Source organism: Solanum lycopersicum, chromosome 2, assembly GCF_036512215.1.
Source record: "Solanum lycopersicum chromosome 2, SLM_r2.1".
In the NCBI taxonomy this organism is placed as follows: domain Eukaryota; kingdom Viridiplantae; phylum Streptophyta; class Magnoliopsida; order Solanales; family Solanaceae; genus Solanum; species Solanum lycopersicum.
Window position 1 is genome coordinate 59,232,055 of NC_090801.1, and position 17,699 is coordinate 59,249,753.

A 17,699-nucleotide genomic window follows, 5' to 3' on the forward strand; every position below is an offset into this window, starting at 1 on the left:
TTTTTGCTTCTCTTTGTAGTTTTTTGATATTTTTTTTCTTATTCTTGTAGTTTCTATCGACACTGATTGTCTGTATTCACTTTGTAAATTTGAAGAATCGAATTATGTTATGTTGAGAACATGATCCTTCGTTCCTCTTCAAATCATATATAACTTAATTATTTTAAATATTTTTGCTTGATTAGTTAACTATAATTTTATGTCTTTTTGTTGTTATTATTGTAAGGATTATAATTATGTTATGTTGAGAACGTGATCCTTTTTTCCCCTTCAAATCATATATAACTAAATATTTTAAATATTTTTGCTTAATTAGTTAATTATTTTATGTATGTTTGTTGGTATTATTGTAAGGATTGTTTAATTATGTTATGTTGAGAACATGATCCTTTTTTCCCCTTCAAATCATATATAACTAAATATTTTAAATATTTTTGCTTAGTTAGTTAATTATTTTATGTATGTTTGTTGGTATTATTGTAAGGATTATTTATAGTTCTCCGGTTAAACCTCTGATGCAATAAGAGTTGATTGGTTCCTTATCAAATTAATTAGTTAATTGAAAAAACGTCAATATATCGTATTTCTAATTTCGTCTAATAATATCTTCCTCCTCACTAACTATAAAAATGTTATACAAATATATATAAATATAAGTAATAAAAAAAGTAATATATCACATCTCAATATAAAGTAAATAAAATACTAAATATTAAATACAAATATTATATAACTAAGAATCAAATAAATCGATTCCTCTTATAATTTCGTATATCACAATACATAACAGTGATATGGTAAAAATAATAATTTTAACGTTGCATTATTTTTTATATTATTTATATATAGAAATTATTTATAGGCCAAATGTTTCATAATTTTGAGAATTTAATCAACAAAAAATTAAATATTTTTTAATTTTATTTTAAAACATTCGTACGATTACTTTTTTTTTTTGATAATTTCAAAAAAATTTCTAATTCCTTTTGATTAACTTTTTAATTCTATGTCCCTTTTTAAATTTATTTTTAATTAATTTTTCTCTTAATAGATATCTCTCCTATAATATAAAATAAGAGAAAAGTATATATTGTTCAAAATAATAGTAATTACTAAAAATAATGTTTAATATTAGAAGCATATTTGGAGACTTTTAATAATTTAAAATTTCTAAAATGAGGTAAAAAGAAAATATGTCATATAATAAAATAAATCATAAAAATGGTGGAGGATTTTACTTAAACAGATTTTTGTTTATTAAAAGAATATGTCACATTTTTTTTTACCTTTTTCCTCTTATTTTTATAAACTTATTTTTAATTAAATTTTTATTATAAACTCACACCTCTTCATCTTTCAATACCTCTATACTTACTTAATTAATACTTATTAGTAATACCTATAACTTCCAGCTTTATACCTTCGTAACCCCAAATTACTTAATATTTAAATTTGTGATATCTTAAAAGCACATCAAAAAAATATTTCTAACCAAATATATTTATGTTTAGCTTAATTGTCATCTACTTTAATCATGTAATGAAAAATCTATCGACAAAGACTTCTTTATATAATTATTTTTACTTCTAATAAGAATGACACAAAATAAGATATATAAAAGAGAATAATTGATTTGTTTTTTTACATGAAGTTATAAAAGCAAGATCATTACTAAAAGTAAAACAAAAACAATTCTTGAAAACATTAAAATGTATTTGTAGATACGCTTAGCGGTGGGAGATAATCAAAATTATTATGAAGTTATTTTTAAATTTTAAATAAAATACGAATCATGAAAACTATAAAAATTAATTAAGAGAATTCATTTAAACATTTTGCTTAAATTAATAAAAATCTTAAGACAAGCTAACTTGATTATGTTAAGATTTGATGCTAATTGTACTATTTTAAAAAAATATATATAAATTAGTAAAAATACTAAAGACGGGCAAACTTCAGTCTTTTAATTACGATGCTAATTGTTTGTGTTTTCTTAATAGAATTAAATAAGAAAAGACTAAAAAAAGGAGACTAAAAAATAGAGTTGAAATAATTTTTTTTAAAAAAACTTAAAATTATAGAAGAAAATTTCTCAAGGAAAAAATTAATACAGATAATCATTTCAAATATACTTATTACTAACCATTCATCCTCCATTTTAATGATTCCAAAAGTTTACTTAACTTTTTCTCCTACACTTTAATTATAAGAAAATATTATTTATCGTTAATAATTATAAATATTCATATTATTTGTGAATTTTTTTTTATGTTTACTTTATTTAGAAAGAATTCAAGAGTCTAATTATAAGTTTTTAGTAGATATATAAGTTTTTTTTTAAGCTTAACATAAAACCTTTTATCATTCATCTATAATTGTTCATTTATTACTTATTTTATTATGCATTTTAACAATAATATATTATTTTTATGTTAATTCTACATCACTAAAAATTATTTTACCGAACTAAAATCATGTATCACCCATTTCCTTCCAAAGAATCAACATATAGAGAACTTTATATTTTAACTAATCTATTTGAATTTAAAAATTAAATAAAAATGGAAACATTTAGATACCGCGCATAGCGCGGCTAAGTTTACTAGTTTTAATATAAACTATTAGGCATTCAAATTAATTGCTAGTGGCAGTACCCACAGACCAGATGTGGGACTTTCAATCATCAGGAGATAGAAACTGTCATTTTCAGCTGCAGATACATCTTCACGACTTTCAATCATCAGGTGGGAAGTCCTCATCTGAGGCATTATCCAGAAATGAACCAAGAGTTTTTCTCAGAAAACTGAATGCTTTATCATCCTGTCAAGCAAAAAAGGAGGACGGTTAACTTGGCGGTATGAGAATGTATGCAGTGTGTGACAGAGATAAGGTGCATCAAAGAAGTTAACCTGCTTCTTTTTCTTCAGCGACTCCTTTAGTTCAGAAATTCGTTTTCTAGAGTCTTGCTCAAGATCAGATATCATGCTCTTCTCTTTCTTCCCTGAATTAATGTCATAAAAATCTGTCACAGGCATCCTTATCATTCAATAAATATATAATACAGAGTTCCTGTAACTCACTTAGTTGCTCATATTGCATGAATAGTCTTTCCTTTTCCTCCTCATATTTGGATATAGTATCTGTGAAGATACAATCACGATGGTTAGCGTTAAAATGTTTTCTTCAAGCAGGGTTTGTGAGGACTCTTCAAAACATATGGCAGGTATAAACGCGTAAATCTAGTTGAAATTCTGTAACAGTGTTCAGTTAGATTGCAAATTTTTGTAAAATGATAAACATGAAATGAATATGAGGTGGGTGGTTAAACTAGAAACACAATGTTCCAAAAGTTGTACGGACTACAAACAGGTCCAACTCGTGTGGAAAATTCGCATTAGAAGAAGTACCTCTGAGAGACTGCAGATGTGTAGCTTTCTCCTTGTTGAACTTCTCATAAATGGATTGGAACTTTGCAGTTTCATTCTTTAGCAGGTTCTCACACTGCATAGAAGCAATATATTGTAGAGTAATGAGCTTCTTTCGAACGCCCTATCATGGGTAACTTATCTAATTGAGGCTGACCTCTTTTGAGCTCTTGGACAGTGCCTTCGCAAAACCTTGCCTAATGAGCAAACATACTGAAGATCAACAAGAAGCTTCCACTTGCAACAGTTAAATTTACATTAAGCATATATTATGCAACACATATTTCTCACCTGTCTTTCTCAAGTTTTAATTTCAGCTCATCGATCTTTGACTTGACTTCTGAAGTCACGCTAACCACAGACCACAATAAGCAATAATGTTAATAACCATTTCTTTGATTTAAGCGACACACTCCATAAATTAAAGTGTGGACTTGACATCACAGGAACAAAAGAGGACGAACTCATCAGGCTTACATTCTCATGCACTTAGTATCAGTTTATGCAGGGATTGTCCAGATTTCTATCAATTTTCACTCGAGAACAATCAGTATTTCTTACTCATTAAGATGTTAAACAATACACCAGATCAGTCAAACGGTTTATTGTCAGAACTGAAAGATTAGCTGCTTGAGTGACTTAACAAGTTGCAACTAGAATCACTTTTAGATGTTTAAGCAACGTAGAACAATTCTACAAACTTGTTAATGCACAAAACTCATTTAAACAACGTACAAATCATTAGTATAATACAGGAATCTCCATAAAAAAAATTAAGATAATATGGGATCTCCAGAAAATCAATTCCAAATACATTTCCTAAAACCAAAAGTTCTGCCAGAAGTACTGTGCACAAAGGCAACAAGAAGCTAGGAATGCATCAATTTTGATCAAAAGCGAGATCCTGATCAAAACATTGTACAATTTTCATGGCTAATTGCAAATCCTATACAAGGTCATTTAGATCTATATGCTAGTCCAACTGTTGCAAAATGAAGAAACTGCAAAGCAGAGAATATGGAGCAACGTTTGCAGAAAAAATTAGCCAATTCTGTGCGCAGAAGCAAATAACTAGTTCCTCTTTGCCCTGATTTCTTACCATAAATAGGTTTTCCTTTTAGGAAAAAAGTTTTGGATTGATTAATTCTTTTCATGTAGGAAAAGGTTTAGGACTCTATAAATAGAGACATGTACCTTCTAACTTAATCAGCATTTACAATGTAATCTTAAGGGCTTTGAGAGTTTTGGTTAGGGGAGAAATTGTGGGTCATAAGTTGGATACGTTATCACTTGTGTGAACCTCCCATGTATTCCGAGTGAATTGGTTGAGGTTGTTTCTCTATGTATTTTGTACTCTCATATTTATAGTGAATTGCTCATCTCCTTTGTGGACGTAGGTCGATTGACCGAACCACGTTAAATCTGTGTCTTTTGGTATATTTCTCGTTATTTTCTTACTCGTGGTCTTTCGAGGTTTGTTTTGCTAGCTTCCGCGTTTACACCTGCTTATTTTCGGTCCTAACAGTTCCTCCTAGCTGAGGAAATTCATCAAGCTTGAATGAAAAAGCAATCGATACAGGAATTACATCGCAAAAAACACGCGATATTGCCTTAGCAAATACTTAAGCCCAAACAAGTTTATGAAGAAACCAGAGCTTGGTTCTAGGTCTGAGACTCAGCTCTCCAATGATTTAACTAAATGTAAACAAATTTATTCAGCTTCGATATATCTGTACACGAGAAATCAATTATCAAGGAAAACAGGAATCAGACATGCACCTAGAGATGGTTTCTTCTTTCTTCTTCAGACCGTCTTGTTGTGCCTTCTCTCTTATCTGCTTTAACGCCGTCATAATCCCTTTGATATCACTACCAATTTCATTCGACCTCATCAAATTCCATACTAGCTTTTGAGAAATTAACAAAAAAAAATATGAAAATGAAAGCGTACTCTGAGATCTCAGCATCGAAATCATCTTCGACGGCGCTAGCTCGCCTTTTGCTCTCCGATTTTGGTATTTGCGGCTCCGAAACTCTTTTCCTTGCGCTTGATTTTGACGCCGACATTTTCTCTAGAAAATTGAGCTCTGAGAATCAGCGTTTGTATGTGTGTGAGAGAGAGAGTGGAGGGAACTTTTGAGAATTCAAAATGGATTCTACCAGCTACGAGTATTTATGTTTCTGTTTGGCGCGAAACTGAGTTGATGGTTGATGAACGAGTTCAGTACCCAACGAATTCTTTTTGTTACTTTTTGCCTTTTCACTTTTACTCGTCACATGTCACATTTTTTTTACTCATCAATTTGATTGATTCTTAAACCTAAATCGAATTAATTTAATTAAATTCTTTAAATATCAACTAAGATATGGTTAAATTTCATGCAAATTGACTTATCGAAAGTATATGACAAATACAAGTGAATGAAGAGAATAAAACAAAATAAATGAAAAGAGTTTTATGTACTTTTTTGAAAACATAAATGTTACGCTTGCCACTTCACTTGGTATGATTCAACTATGCATCAAAATTAAGATGCTAATTTGACGTACATCATATCCATCAATGTGATTGTAAATTGTTTGAATTGCACATTTACTCGAAATTTAAACTTGAGATGTCTAATCTAAATAAATGCATTTGTATTCCCTGAGCGTCCACTGTCAAAAAGAGCTTATGCATGTTGCAACGAAGTTTAAATTTTAGATCCACCTTTTGCTCGGTGTTTTGCAAGGGGTCAAAAAAACCACCAAACAATTCTAATTTTAGATCCACCTTTTGTTCGGTATTTTGCAAGGGGTCAAAAAAAACCATCGAACGATAGAACTTCGAACGTGCTCTTGTGATTACGAGATTTTCCATCTTTTTTTTTTCAATTTAGAATGTTTATAACTTGCACAAAATGAAGCATTTTGTGAAAGCTTTACCAGAATCTTAACAAGGTAAAAGCCGTAGAGGATCTTCCATCTTTTGCATAGCAAACAGATCAAAATCAATCTAATTGGGTGACTACTCAGAGTTAACTTACAACTCATTCCATCAGTTTGTGCAGATCTACAAACAAGTAGATTGATGAAATTATAAATACCTGACACCACCATCTTTAGAACTGCCAAACTACACACAGGTGGCGTTCAATGCACCAATAGAACACTTAAGAAACTGATTTCAGCATCGAAGATCTATTGTGCAAGAGTAAACGCAGCTACAAGGTGACTCAGACATCGATTGTGCTAGCGAAAAATGAGAACAAGCAGGCTATTTACTCCAGAGTAGGTTAAACTGTATACTGGTCCTACGGTGCCACTCAATTTGTCATTCTGAACTAAGATCACACTTCCCCTTCACTGATGTGAAGCCAATTTCTCTTCATCGACCTCGAAAGCCTTCCGAGCTTGTTTCAGCTCCTCATTCATGGACAACAGTTCTGTACACCGGTTAAGTTTCGGCAAGTCCTGCACAATAGAACAGTATCCATCCAAAATTTAGAAGCTCATAAAGCAAAATTTGCAGTAACACCATAATCCAGTTTGTAGAGGTAGCAAAGCAGGACTGATTTTTCAGAACAACCATCCATACTCTTTTTGACAACTAAAGACGTGTTGAAATATATTCAAATCACAGCAAGAGAAACCAGTAAGCAGCACAATAGAAGAGGCACGTGGCACTAAATAGATGGAAGGTGAAGGCGACGCAACAATCTCCCAGCGTAATTCTACCCAACCAAAAGATGGAGTAATTTGTTGTTTTAATGATCAACATAGTAAGAAGCTAACTATTATTGGCATTTCTCGTTGGCATGGAGACATCAAACTAGTCCCAGAAGAGTTTCAGGTTTATCAGGCACAAACAAACATGAAATTACCATTGAAACTATTTTCAGATACAATTCTATAATGGTGATACATGAACTAAACTACGATCTATCATAATGAAACCAATTATTCAGTGTGATAGCAGTACTAACACGCATGAGGTAAGCCAAAATAATAGCAACAAATAAAACCTTAAAGTAGTAATTAAGCTTGAGATGAGCAAAACTACAAATCTCAGCTTCTGTCCAACTACACTTGGCTATCCGGACACTTGTATATGACTTTGTTCCACTAATAGGCTGGTCTAATAGTTCCCTTAATGTTCTTAAATGAAATAATATAGAAAACTCTCAAGACCACTCATTGAGCGAAAATGAGACGGACATTTTTCAACTAAATATTCGCCATAATGCTGCAGATTCAGATATGCATATATATTATATATATGCATGTTGAATTCACAAAAAGACTGACCTTTCTAATTAAGAACAGAAAGTCCTCGGTCAAAAGCTTCCCCCTTTTGGTTGCAATATCCTGAGCTTTGTGCACCTACCCAAGTTGAAGAGCTTAAAAGATAGGACCATATGCATGTTTCTTCTAAATCAAATACTGAAGAAAATAAATTGTGTAGAATGCAAAGTTTTATCTGGAAGATGTATATTCTGAAACCTCTTCGAAAGAATAGCACTGTATAGTAGTAAGTTCAACTCACCATATCAGTGACATAATCCACCACGATGTCTTCAACAAGTGACACAGTTTCTGGAAGTGGCTGATAGTGCAACACTATTAGTTTAGTAAAGATCAAGGGACAAAATAATACCAGCAACTCATAGAAAATCAAATAACTTCCAGACAATTCTTTTGATATTTACAGGTAATCGACCATTATCTTTTATGTAACCTATAAGGTAATCAACCATCTCCAAGTCCAGTATTAGTTGACTAAATTAGAAACAATAAACATACAGCTGCCAAAGGGAACATATCAATAAGAAAATCTTCCAGCAAAATTATCTCTGTTTTACGATGGAGTCACTAATGCATTATGACCGCGCTCTATTCCCTTGTGCAACAGGGAAAGCAAGATGTGGTAAAACAAGAAAAAGGACTGTACTCCAGCAACAAAGATTATTCCTTTTAAAAGACAACTAGACAACATCATTACAAAACTCCAACACCGAGTTTCTGTTCTTTCCTTAGAATCAGCACAGGTCCTTGGTCCTCCCAAAAGTTCCTTCAGACATTATTGCTAGATCCTAGACACAAGCTTAGAACAATCATCAAAGAAAATAAAAGTATTTCCCATAGCCGGTGAGTGATTTTTGTTAAACATTAAGTAACAAGCGAAGGCCATATTCAATCTGTTCTATACAAACTGCAACTTTTCCCACTACCAATGTTTGTACAGAGAAAAGAAAAGCTAGGTGACAGCAGCTTGACATAATTCACTGTATTGCCATACACACAACAATCAACGCATATAAACACCATGGACATGCGCAGATGAAAAACAATGAAGAGATAAAAAGTGAAACAAAGAGGCATCTTACATTGCTATCATCTCCAAAACCATACATCATGTGTTGCACTGTGTAATAAATAAAAGAAATATTAATAAATAAAACAAGATGAAGTGATTTAACATTATTATCACATCTACATAAAGAGTTACTAACAATCTTTCTGAAACATGCCACGTTTCCTCTTAAGTGAACTTTCTGAAGGTTGTGATGCTCCTACTCTAGCTTTTGAGGATGGCCCTGCAGAAGAGTTGTTCATTTTCAATTTATTTTAACGTCCACCTCTCAACCTGCCAAAGTGTCATACCATCCTTAGCAAATACCATCAATCAAACGTATCATATATTATTATCTGACAGATACATCACGCAAGTACCATTGAAAAAAAAAACAGAAAACTGAACGCACAAAGAATGCACTTCCATAGTTCTTATAATGGTTATCACCACTTAACCGCCTACACAATTAGCTCAAAATTTTCCGGTTCTATAAAAAAGGAAGCTCATGGTAAAGATGGAACATACATTCTTCTATGCAGCTCCCAAAATAAGCACCCAATATAGACACATCCCATATAATAACTGGAAAAAAGTTCTTTTACTGTAAATGATCATCAAATAATAGAATTCATGAAAGATTAAAAGTTAAATCTATTTTTTTTCTATATGTACATTGTGTGGAAGCCATTACTGAAGCTTTGTTATACAAAATCCAAAGTGGGACAGACGCGAATTGGGCTAATTCATCAACAACAAAATAATAATTAAAAACACAGTTATCAAACAATCAACATCCAGGAGACCAGGAGTATGAATGAATTGAAGAAAAGGAAGAGAATGCAAGAGCACATAAAACATAAATTAATTAATTTCTGCAGCCACAATCACAATTAGGATCGTAAAAGAGAAAAAGAATTCCGAAGAGAAACCTGCAAAAGTGTTGATTCCACTGGAGATGACGAGAGCACAATTGTAAACAGAATTTCAAATTAAAATTCCAAAATTATTAGGGTATAAGGGGACATCCGCTCAAATTTACTAGAAATTGGGGAAAAAGTTTATGTTGTTCAAACGGGTATGTCGGTGAAAATAGAAGAATTTGGGCTTAATGGATCATAGTGGCCATCAAACAAGCCCAAAATAGTTTTTATCAAAGGCCCAAAACGAAAAAAAAAACTGTTACTCGACTGATAATTTTGCATGTTTAACAATTTTTTTTTAAAAAAAAAAATCGCTACATAAATTTTTTGTTGTCCATCAGATATATCAGTTTGTAAGTCAGACACCATGAACTTGTTCAATTGATGATAAGTTATGTCTTATAGGTAAAAATAGCATGTTTTGATCAATTGATCACAAATTGTAACAATCAAATAAGATTTGATTACATTCATTCTAATTTTTACGTATCATATTAAATTGTTACAAGTTATAATATATTGATGAAAGATGTTGGTATAATTTAATTATTCTAACAACTTTTTTCCTCTGCCTCATATAGAATCATTCCTATAATCCATAAAAATAATAATATACACTTTTAATTGAAAAGGTGTCTGGCTAAACTAATGTAAAAAAAAAAAAAGACTTTGATCATGATTAAGTACAGTAAGTTTAATTAAACAAATGGACTTCTAGAAGATAAGGTAAGTTAGTTAGATAAAAGGACTTCTAGAAGATAATGTTAATATTGGAAAAATTATTATAGAATACCTCAACATATTTTGCCCATTCTTCACCTTTTTGCACTTTGCTTATTTTGAAAAAAATTAGGTAAAATAGATTATAACAATATGTACAAATTAAAATGGAACATGTGTACTTAGTACTCATTCTTGAGCGTGATTTATATCTTTTTATTCATGAAAATTATTATTATTTTTTAAAAATGGTGTTTGTATCTCAACATTTTCAACTACTACAATTTTTTCTTGTAGTAGGACCAACTTTTCCACTCGGCCTCTTTCCATTTCATAAAAACTTAAATTTTGAAGTGTTTCGTACCTTTTAAGAAAAGTAGATTAAGATATAAATAAATTTTTTTTTTATTTTTATTAATTATTGTAAAAAGAAACTAAATATTAGGAGTAATAATTAATTTCAATATTAACTTAAAGAGTAAATGAAAAGCATAATCTTGAAAATTAAAAAATAAAAATTAATTTAAAAAATGAAAAAGAACTCAAAGCTTAAGTTATTATAGAATAGAGAAAGTAACTTTTTAATTTTAATTTTCACCTGTGGTATCTAAAATCACAAAATTAAAAAATATTGTAGCATATGGTTTATACATTTTCAGTATAATATCATAAAATTTAAATAAAAACATTTACTTTTATAAAGTTTTAGGTCAAAGTCAAAATTAAAAAAATAAAATTAAAAATATAAGAAATAATTAACAAGAGCCATTAAGATAATTTCTTTTTCTTTAAAAAAAAAGAATATTTTTGTTCCCTTCTGAGAGATGTCATTTTGTTTGTGTTTGTTACCAAAAAAAAAAAAAAAAAGAGTTTGATTAATTTAAATATTGTTAGTCGGCAAATTGTTTGTAGCTATTTTAAGAATTGTAAAACCTGTGTTCTAGAAAGCAAAAAAATTACTGAAAGGACAATCTAGAAACAATAAATTAATTAGCTCACGTTTAATAAATATCGATATTATTATTGATCCTTCTTTTTTTCCCCAGAATATTACTTATTCTCTAGTACTTCAATTGTAAACACCTTACAACACATCCAAAAAGGGAGCTAAACTAATAGTTTTTGCTCTTCACTTAACATCTAATTTATGAATTAAAGTTTTATTAATTTAGATTCATTTATTATATAATTTATTATCAATAATAATATTTATAATTAAATTTTTTCTTTAAATTTGATTCTAATTTAAAACGAAAAGATCTATATCATTCCAATCGACTTGATGTGACAAGCACTCGAATAAGGTTGTTATGAAAAGAAAAATGAATAGTAGTAATTAGGTAGAAAATTGAAGATTCAATTAAGAATCAAGTGCTCTGACTCTTCAAGGGGTCAGTGGTTTGAGTTTAAGACTTTTCAAATTCGATTTTGTTGTTGCATCGAAAGAGATAAATGTTGACTAATTTAGTTAACATTAAAGTTGGTAAAATGAAATTGTTGAATAATTGAAAAATGAAATTATTATTCAAGATTACACATTGAATATTGAGATTACGTATTAAATTTCTGGTAGTAGATCCATGATAATAAAAAGTCTTTGTGATTGTTCCAAAAGAAAAGAAACAAAAAATATGATAGAGCTAGGACAATTATTGTATGAGGTCTACCCAATACTAGATACAGAAGCGCATAATAGATTGGTATGAACATTATAACCTGCTCCGTAATAAAACCAATTTCTCAATTTTTTATACCATGTATCGAAAGAGTAGCGGCTGCGGAAGAAAATCAAATACTCAAAAAAGACCAGTCATAATCAGCCACGTAGCATTGATTACTAAGGAGAAAGTCCACTGTTCCAAATTCTTGTTATAAAAACTGCTTCCACCATTACCTCTCTCTCAGCTCAGCCATTCTTATTTACCTCTTTAAAGAAACCTATTTTCTTCTCTATTTCCTCTGTTTAATCACCTGGGATTCTCCATTCGAAGCTTGAAAGTCTAAAACTTTGGTTGTTTTTTCAACCCTTTTGCTTGATTGGTAAGAATTTTAGCTCTTCCTCTTCTTTCTTGAATATTAAAACTGATTTTGCCTTGTTCTGTGGTGATTATTGGTGTGTAAAGGTTGGATCTTTGATGGGGTTTTCTCTCTTGATCTGTATGGTACTATCTTCAAAAAAAATTCTTGTGTTTGATCATTTTGTACTACTATAGATGATCTTTATTGATACTATTTAAGTCTTCACCTTCTACCCGCCATAAACAAATGATTTTTTTTGGATTTTCTTGACCTTATGGTTATGAAATAGAAGAGAATTTCATTAGATATATCTGAAAATGCCATGAATGCTAAATGAACATTTGTTGTTGATCATGTTTGGTAGTTTTTTCAACCATTTGAATTGGGGGTAGATGAGGAAGATGGAGAGGATAGTTTAAGGGGTATATATTTTGATTAAACTAAGATTTGACTATAAGATAGATTCAAGATTGAGACATTTTTGTCAAACTGATGCAATTAGTTTGCCCAACTAATTCTGGAAATTTAGTTCTAAGTAGACCTGATTTGATGCAGTGGAAAGAATAGGCTATTTGATCTTTTTCTGATAATTTTTATGAAAGAAACAAGATAAGGTTTGGGCTTGGGACTTCCATGTTGGAGGTCTCATATTTGTCTCGATCGAGCTGGTCGCACCAGGCTTGCCTAGTTCGGGTTTCCTCTCCTACGTGGTTTGTGAGCTATTACATAGAAGCGGGGGTTTTACTTGGGCGCACCCAAAGGGTTAGCGGCTGCGGGTTTTTCTTTTCGTCAAAAGAAAAAAAAGTGCATATCATTTTTCTGATCTAACTGATCTCCATCTCCCTTGGTTGCTATGGATTGCTTTGAAGCTTCACTAATCTTATAAAATTTGTTTTTTATTCACATGCTTTGTCTTTTTGTTCTCTTCTGTTGTGTGGTAGGTGGAACTTGGAAGCTACTATCTAGCTTCCTCCCCGCCCTTTTAATTCTTAATGCAGTAGCCGGCCTACTAATGCTCAACAATTTCTTTAATACTTTGATTTAAATTTACTTTTCTTGTTGCTAACTAAGATTGTGATTTCAGATTTGGGAAGACCCTTGGGTTGAACAAGTGCTCAGAAACAAATCTCATGGCCTTGAAGCAGTATTATTCAAACGAGTGGAAATCGATCCCTACTCCAGAATCATCAGACTCAGAGAAGACTTCTGCCTGCTTTGATTGCAACATCTGCTTGGACTTTGCCCGCGATCCGGTTATTACTCTTTGTGGCCATCTCTATTGTTGGCCCTGCATTTACAAGTGGCTTCACTTTCAGAGTGATTCTCTGTCTTCGGATGAACGCCCTCAATGTCCAGTTTGCAAGGCTGAAATCTCCCAAACAGATTTAGTCCCTCTTTACGGGCGTGGGGAAACACTACCTGAATCTGAGCCTGAAAACAAGCTCACTCTAAAAGTGCCTCCCAGGCCACCTGCTTTCAGTCCATCATCCATGTCAAACTCCTTTAACCCTTCTCAGCAACCACCACATCCTAATGCCTATGATCCCCATGCCAGTTACCTCAACAGTTCATCGCCTCCTTCATTCAGTCTCGGAAACAATACATCAGTTGGAGTCTTTCATCCAGTTGTTGGAATGTTCGGAGAGATGGTTTACGAGAGGGTATTTGGTAACTCAGAGAATTTATACACATATCCTAACTCATATCATTTAGTGGCAAATAGTAGTCCAAGATTGAGAAGAAGGGAATTGCAGGCTGACAAGTCTCTAAACAGAATTTCCCTTTTCCTCTTCTGCTGTTTTCTTCTTTGCCTATTGTTATTCTAGTTTCATTTGAGGCACTTTCATCTTGTACACATTGTATAAAATTGATCTTTTGATGAGCATCAAGTCATTTAAAATCATACATGTGAAATTATAACAAGCAAGATTTTGGCTCAAGCACAATGAGTTCAAAACTGACATTTTTGAGTTATTATTGTCCCTCTTTGGCCCCAATATATCTTGAAGTTCATGGAAGAGTTTATAGAGTTTTTCTAGTGGCACCATCAAATAATGTGGTGCACTAGATGAGCTGCTCCTATCATAATCAACGATCCAGATTCGAAAACTTTTGGTAGGTAAGGGGTGCTAAGTGCCGGTGCAAATTCAAATTAATTGAACTTATGGATACTCAATATTAGATGAAAAACCCAACTCATGGCAAACTTCTTAGGGCTCGTTTGACCATAGATTTCTCAAAAATATTTGAGAGAAAATTTGACAAATAGTGTTTGTCCATAGAAACTTGTCATTATTTGGCAGATATTTGAGGCAAATGTCCTAAATTTTCAAATACTACTTTTTTTTCAGCATTTGAGTCAAATCTCATTATTTGGGATCTTTCAAAAATTGAAAAATTTTACACCAAATTTTTATCTTTTTACAAACACACCCTCTATAGTATTTGTTTGCGTTGTATTATATAATTTTTTACGTGAACACCAAAGTAGTGATAAAACATTTAGTGAATATGAAAAATGATGATATGGTTGTTGATGAAATGAACAATCGACTCAAGGTAACGTGCTTTTTGTTCACTTCACAAAGTATGTAATAATGATTGTTGCACTCACTCCAAAACATTGCTTCAGTGTCATGAATACTACTTGTTATTTGTCGTAATGAAAATCCAATTGGCTTGTAATACACTGTATAGTAAGTTTTGACAGTTTTTAAAAATTATGAGTATAAATTATATTTTTCTAAAAAAATAAAACTCAAATAATATTTTAAAAATATTTAAAAATTTATGATTAAACACTACGTTAATGTTTGCTAATGTGGATAAGTTAAATCACTGTTTTATATGGCAGGCAATAGTGATTGTATGGTCCTCTAGCCCCAACATATCGTGGATAAGTAAGTACTTATCATGCTGCTTGTCCACATTTATTTATTTAATTTATTGATGATCATATCTCTTTGAATCAATTATTAAGAAATTTGTCCCCATTTGAAATGATAAAATGCTTTAGCCATAATTGTCTTCGCTCCAACGAATATATGATAATATATTACTACTAACTAAAATAAAGGTGCAGGCCAAACTATTTATTTTATAATACTTGTCATAATAAATATTATTAATGGGCAAAAATGACAATTTTAATGGCCCATTTGGCCCTAGAATTTTTAAATAATATTTGGAAAAAAATTTAATAAATAATATTTGTTCAAGCAATTTTTTCATTATTTGACAATATTTTTGACAAATATTTTAAATTTTTCTATACTAGTTTTTCTAGTATTTGAGCCAAATTTCATTATTTGAAATCTTTTAAAAATTAAAATTTTACCCCAAACAATTATTTTTATAAGAACACCCTCTATGGTAGTTGTTTACATTGTATTACATAATTTTTTTTTTACGTGAACACCAAAATAGTGATGAAATATTTAGTGAATATAAAATAGTGATATGATTGTTGATGAAAATGATGAAAAATTAATTCAAGGTAACAAAGTCATGTGTTTTGTCTACTTCACGATGTATGAAATGATGTTTGTTGCACTCAATTCAAATTACCACATTGCTCTAGTGTCATGGACACTATTTGTTAGTGTTGTAGCAAATATCCAATTGACTTGTAATACAAACTTATGGTTAGTTTTGATAGTTTTTAAAACTTATGGATATAAGTCATATTTTTCTCAAAAAGGTGAAATAAATTTCCCAAATCCTGTGGCTAAATACATGGTGAAATTTAATCCAAATGTTTACTCAAATAATATTTGACAAAAATATTTAAAAATTTATGGCCAAACGCTAGCTAAGAATGGCAGGCTAGTATATAACTATGTTATCAACTTTAACCAATGTTCCATAGACATTACAGGCTCTTTAAAAGATATAATAACTATTTACTAAACTAGTATTTATATTATAAGTCAAAAAATTATTTTAAAAAATATGAACCTCTATCTTAAAGATTTTTCATCATTTATTTTGTTTATGATAATTTAAGAAAGATTTATATAAGGTAAAAAGTATTGAATTTAGAATCGCAAATGTTAGGCATCATCAATAACATAAAGGATCACAATATTGGCAATCAATGCTAAATATTTAGTTTTTAAAATGTATTTAATTTATTAACTATCAAAAGAATAAAACGTAGACTATTTTATGCCAAATTTTTGTCCATTTGTATTGTCAATCACAAAATATCTATAGAGAAGCGTATTTAAGCTATTATATTACGTTATAATGGCAAAATTCCTAATTCTTCCTAACTTGATTTAATTTTTTTGTTTTCAATCTTTTGTGATGTATTTAGTTTCGAATATATTTCTATCTTATTATATATTCTAGAACTCCTTAATTTAAAATATTATAATAATAATAAAATAATAATTTATCTATTATAACATCGATCTTTATTTTCTGAAATAACACAAATTTTACTATGGTAATTAAATTTGTATTAATTTGGACAAATGCAAGGATATGTTTCTCTTAGAGTTATTAAGGTCTATAGTAGAATCAAAATATGTTGGATTAGCAAATTTCACATTTATGGCTTTAGACTTAGTATAGGAAATAATTGGTGGAATAGTTATAAACGTGTATAAACGTTTAAACAAAAAATATCAAAAAGTCCACAATAATTGGGGGCCTAATATTTTATATAATACAAAGTAAATTAGACCCTAGAGCGGTGACGTTCGAGACATATATATAAAAAAAAATCATAGCATTGATCAAATATCTTTTTAACATTCTTAATTAGAATTGTCACATCCAAATAAGTGTATTTTTATCATAATTTTTTCATAGATCCTTTCAATATTTTGAATTATCAGTTATTATGACTTATAGTACTCTTTACGTAGTTTATAAATATATAACTTTTATTTCAAAAAATTTGAAAATTCCATATGTAAATGTCTAATCAAAATTAAATTGTTTGATTCTCGAAAAATGAAAAAATGTCACGGACAAAGGGAGTATCATTTAATTTTGTAATTAACCAAAATTGAAAGTAGTTCATATTTCCACACTATATTATTCTTTCAGCTTAAATTTTATCGCGTACATAGTACATTCTTTTTTATTCAATACTTTTATTGAAGTTAATTAACTTTAAAATATAATTAACTTACTAATTATTTTTTCAAATAAGTTCAATAATAAACTATAATGAAGAAAAAAGTATTATATTCCATCCAATATCTCAATCATGATTAAGAAAATGTTGAGCATATATGCTAATCAGATCTTGCTTTAAATGTCGACTTT

At 30.3% G+C, this 17,699-nt stretch overlaps 2 protein-coding genes and 1 non-coding gene across 3 annotated transcripts; 1 reads left to right on the forward strand and 2 right to left on the reverse strand.

Moving 5' to 3' along the window:
- Nucleotides 1-2,517: 2,517 nt before the first annotated feature.
- Nucleotides 2,518-5,692, reverse strand: LOC101247780 (meiosis-specific protein ASY3-like). The gene is made up of 8 exons (XM_004232820.5): nt 5,377-5,692; nt 5,205-5,294; nt 3,717-3,776; nt 3,583-3,622; nt 3,408-3,501; nt 3,081-3,140; nt 2,910-3,001; nt 2,518-2,820 (listed from the first exon to the last, which is right to left on the reverse strand). Exons 1-8 carry the CDS (start codon nt 5,490-5,492, stop codon nt 2,734-2,736), a joined length of 639 nt encoding a protein of 212 aa, XP_004232868.1. The 5' UTR covers nt 5,493-5,692; the 3' UTR covers nt 2,518-2,733.
- A 699-nt stretch (nt 5,693-6,391) lies between these two features.
- Nucleotides 6,392-9,837, reverse strand: LOC101247489 (transcription initiation factor TFIID subunit 13). The gene is made up of 6 exons (XM_004232819.5): nt 9,690-9,837; nt 8,918-9,051; nt 8,792-8,829; nt 7,951-8,010; nt 7,713-7,787; nt 6,392-6,878 (listed from the first exon to the last, which is right to left on the reverse strand). The coding sequence occupies exons 2-6, from the start codon at nt 9,018-9,020 to the stop codon at nt 6,768-6,770; spliced, it is 387 nt and encodes a 128-aa protein (XP_004232867.1). The 5' UTR covers nt 9,021-9,051; nt 9,690-9,837; the 3' UTR covers nt 6,392-6,767.
- A 140-nt stretch (nt 9,838-9,977) lies between these two features.
- On the forward strand, nt 9,978-14,359 carry LOC101247183 (uncharacterized). The gene is made up of 2 exons (XR_011214748.1): nt 9,978-12,440; nt 13,504-14,359. It is a non-coding gene; the product is annotated as an uncharacterized protein (transcript).
- Nucleotides 14,360-17,699: the final 3,340 nt, after the last annotated feature.

Excerpts from the sequence above, each read along its gene's own strand:
- LOC101247780 (XM_004232820.5), bottom strand. The coding sequence starts at position 5,492 with ATGTCGGCGTCAAAATCAAGCGCAAGGAAAAGAGTTTCGGAGCCGCAA. Across the intron at positions 5,295-5,376 it reads TTCGATGCTGAGATCTCAGA|TGATATCAAAGGGATTATGA; the intron begins GTACGCTTTCAT and ends TGAAATTGGTAG. Across the intron at positions 3,002-3,080 it reads CATGCAATATGAGCAACTAA|GGAAGAAAGAGAAGAGCATG; the intron begins GTGAGTTACAGG and ends ACATTAATTCAG.
- LOC101247489 (XM_004232819.5), bottom strand. The coding sequence starts at position 9,020 with ATGAACAACTCTTCTGCAGGGCCATCCTCAAAAGCTAGAGTAGGAGCA. Across the intron at positions 7,788-7,950 it reads TGGATTATGTCACTGATATG|GTGCACAAAGCTCAGGATAT; the intron begins GTGAGTTGAACT and ends CAACTTGGGTAG. Across the intron at positions 6,879-7,712 it reads TTCTGTTCTTAATTAGAAAG|GACTTGCCGAAACTTAACCG; the intron begins GTCAGTCTTTTT and ends TCTATTGTGCAG.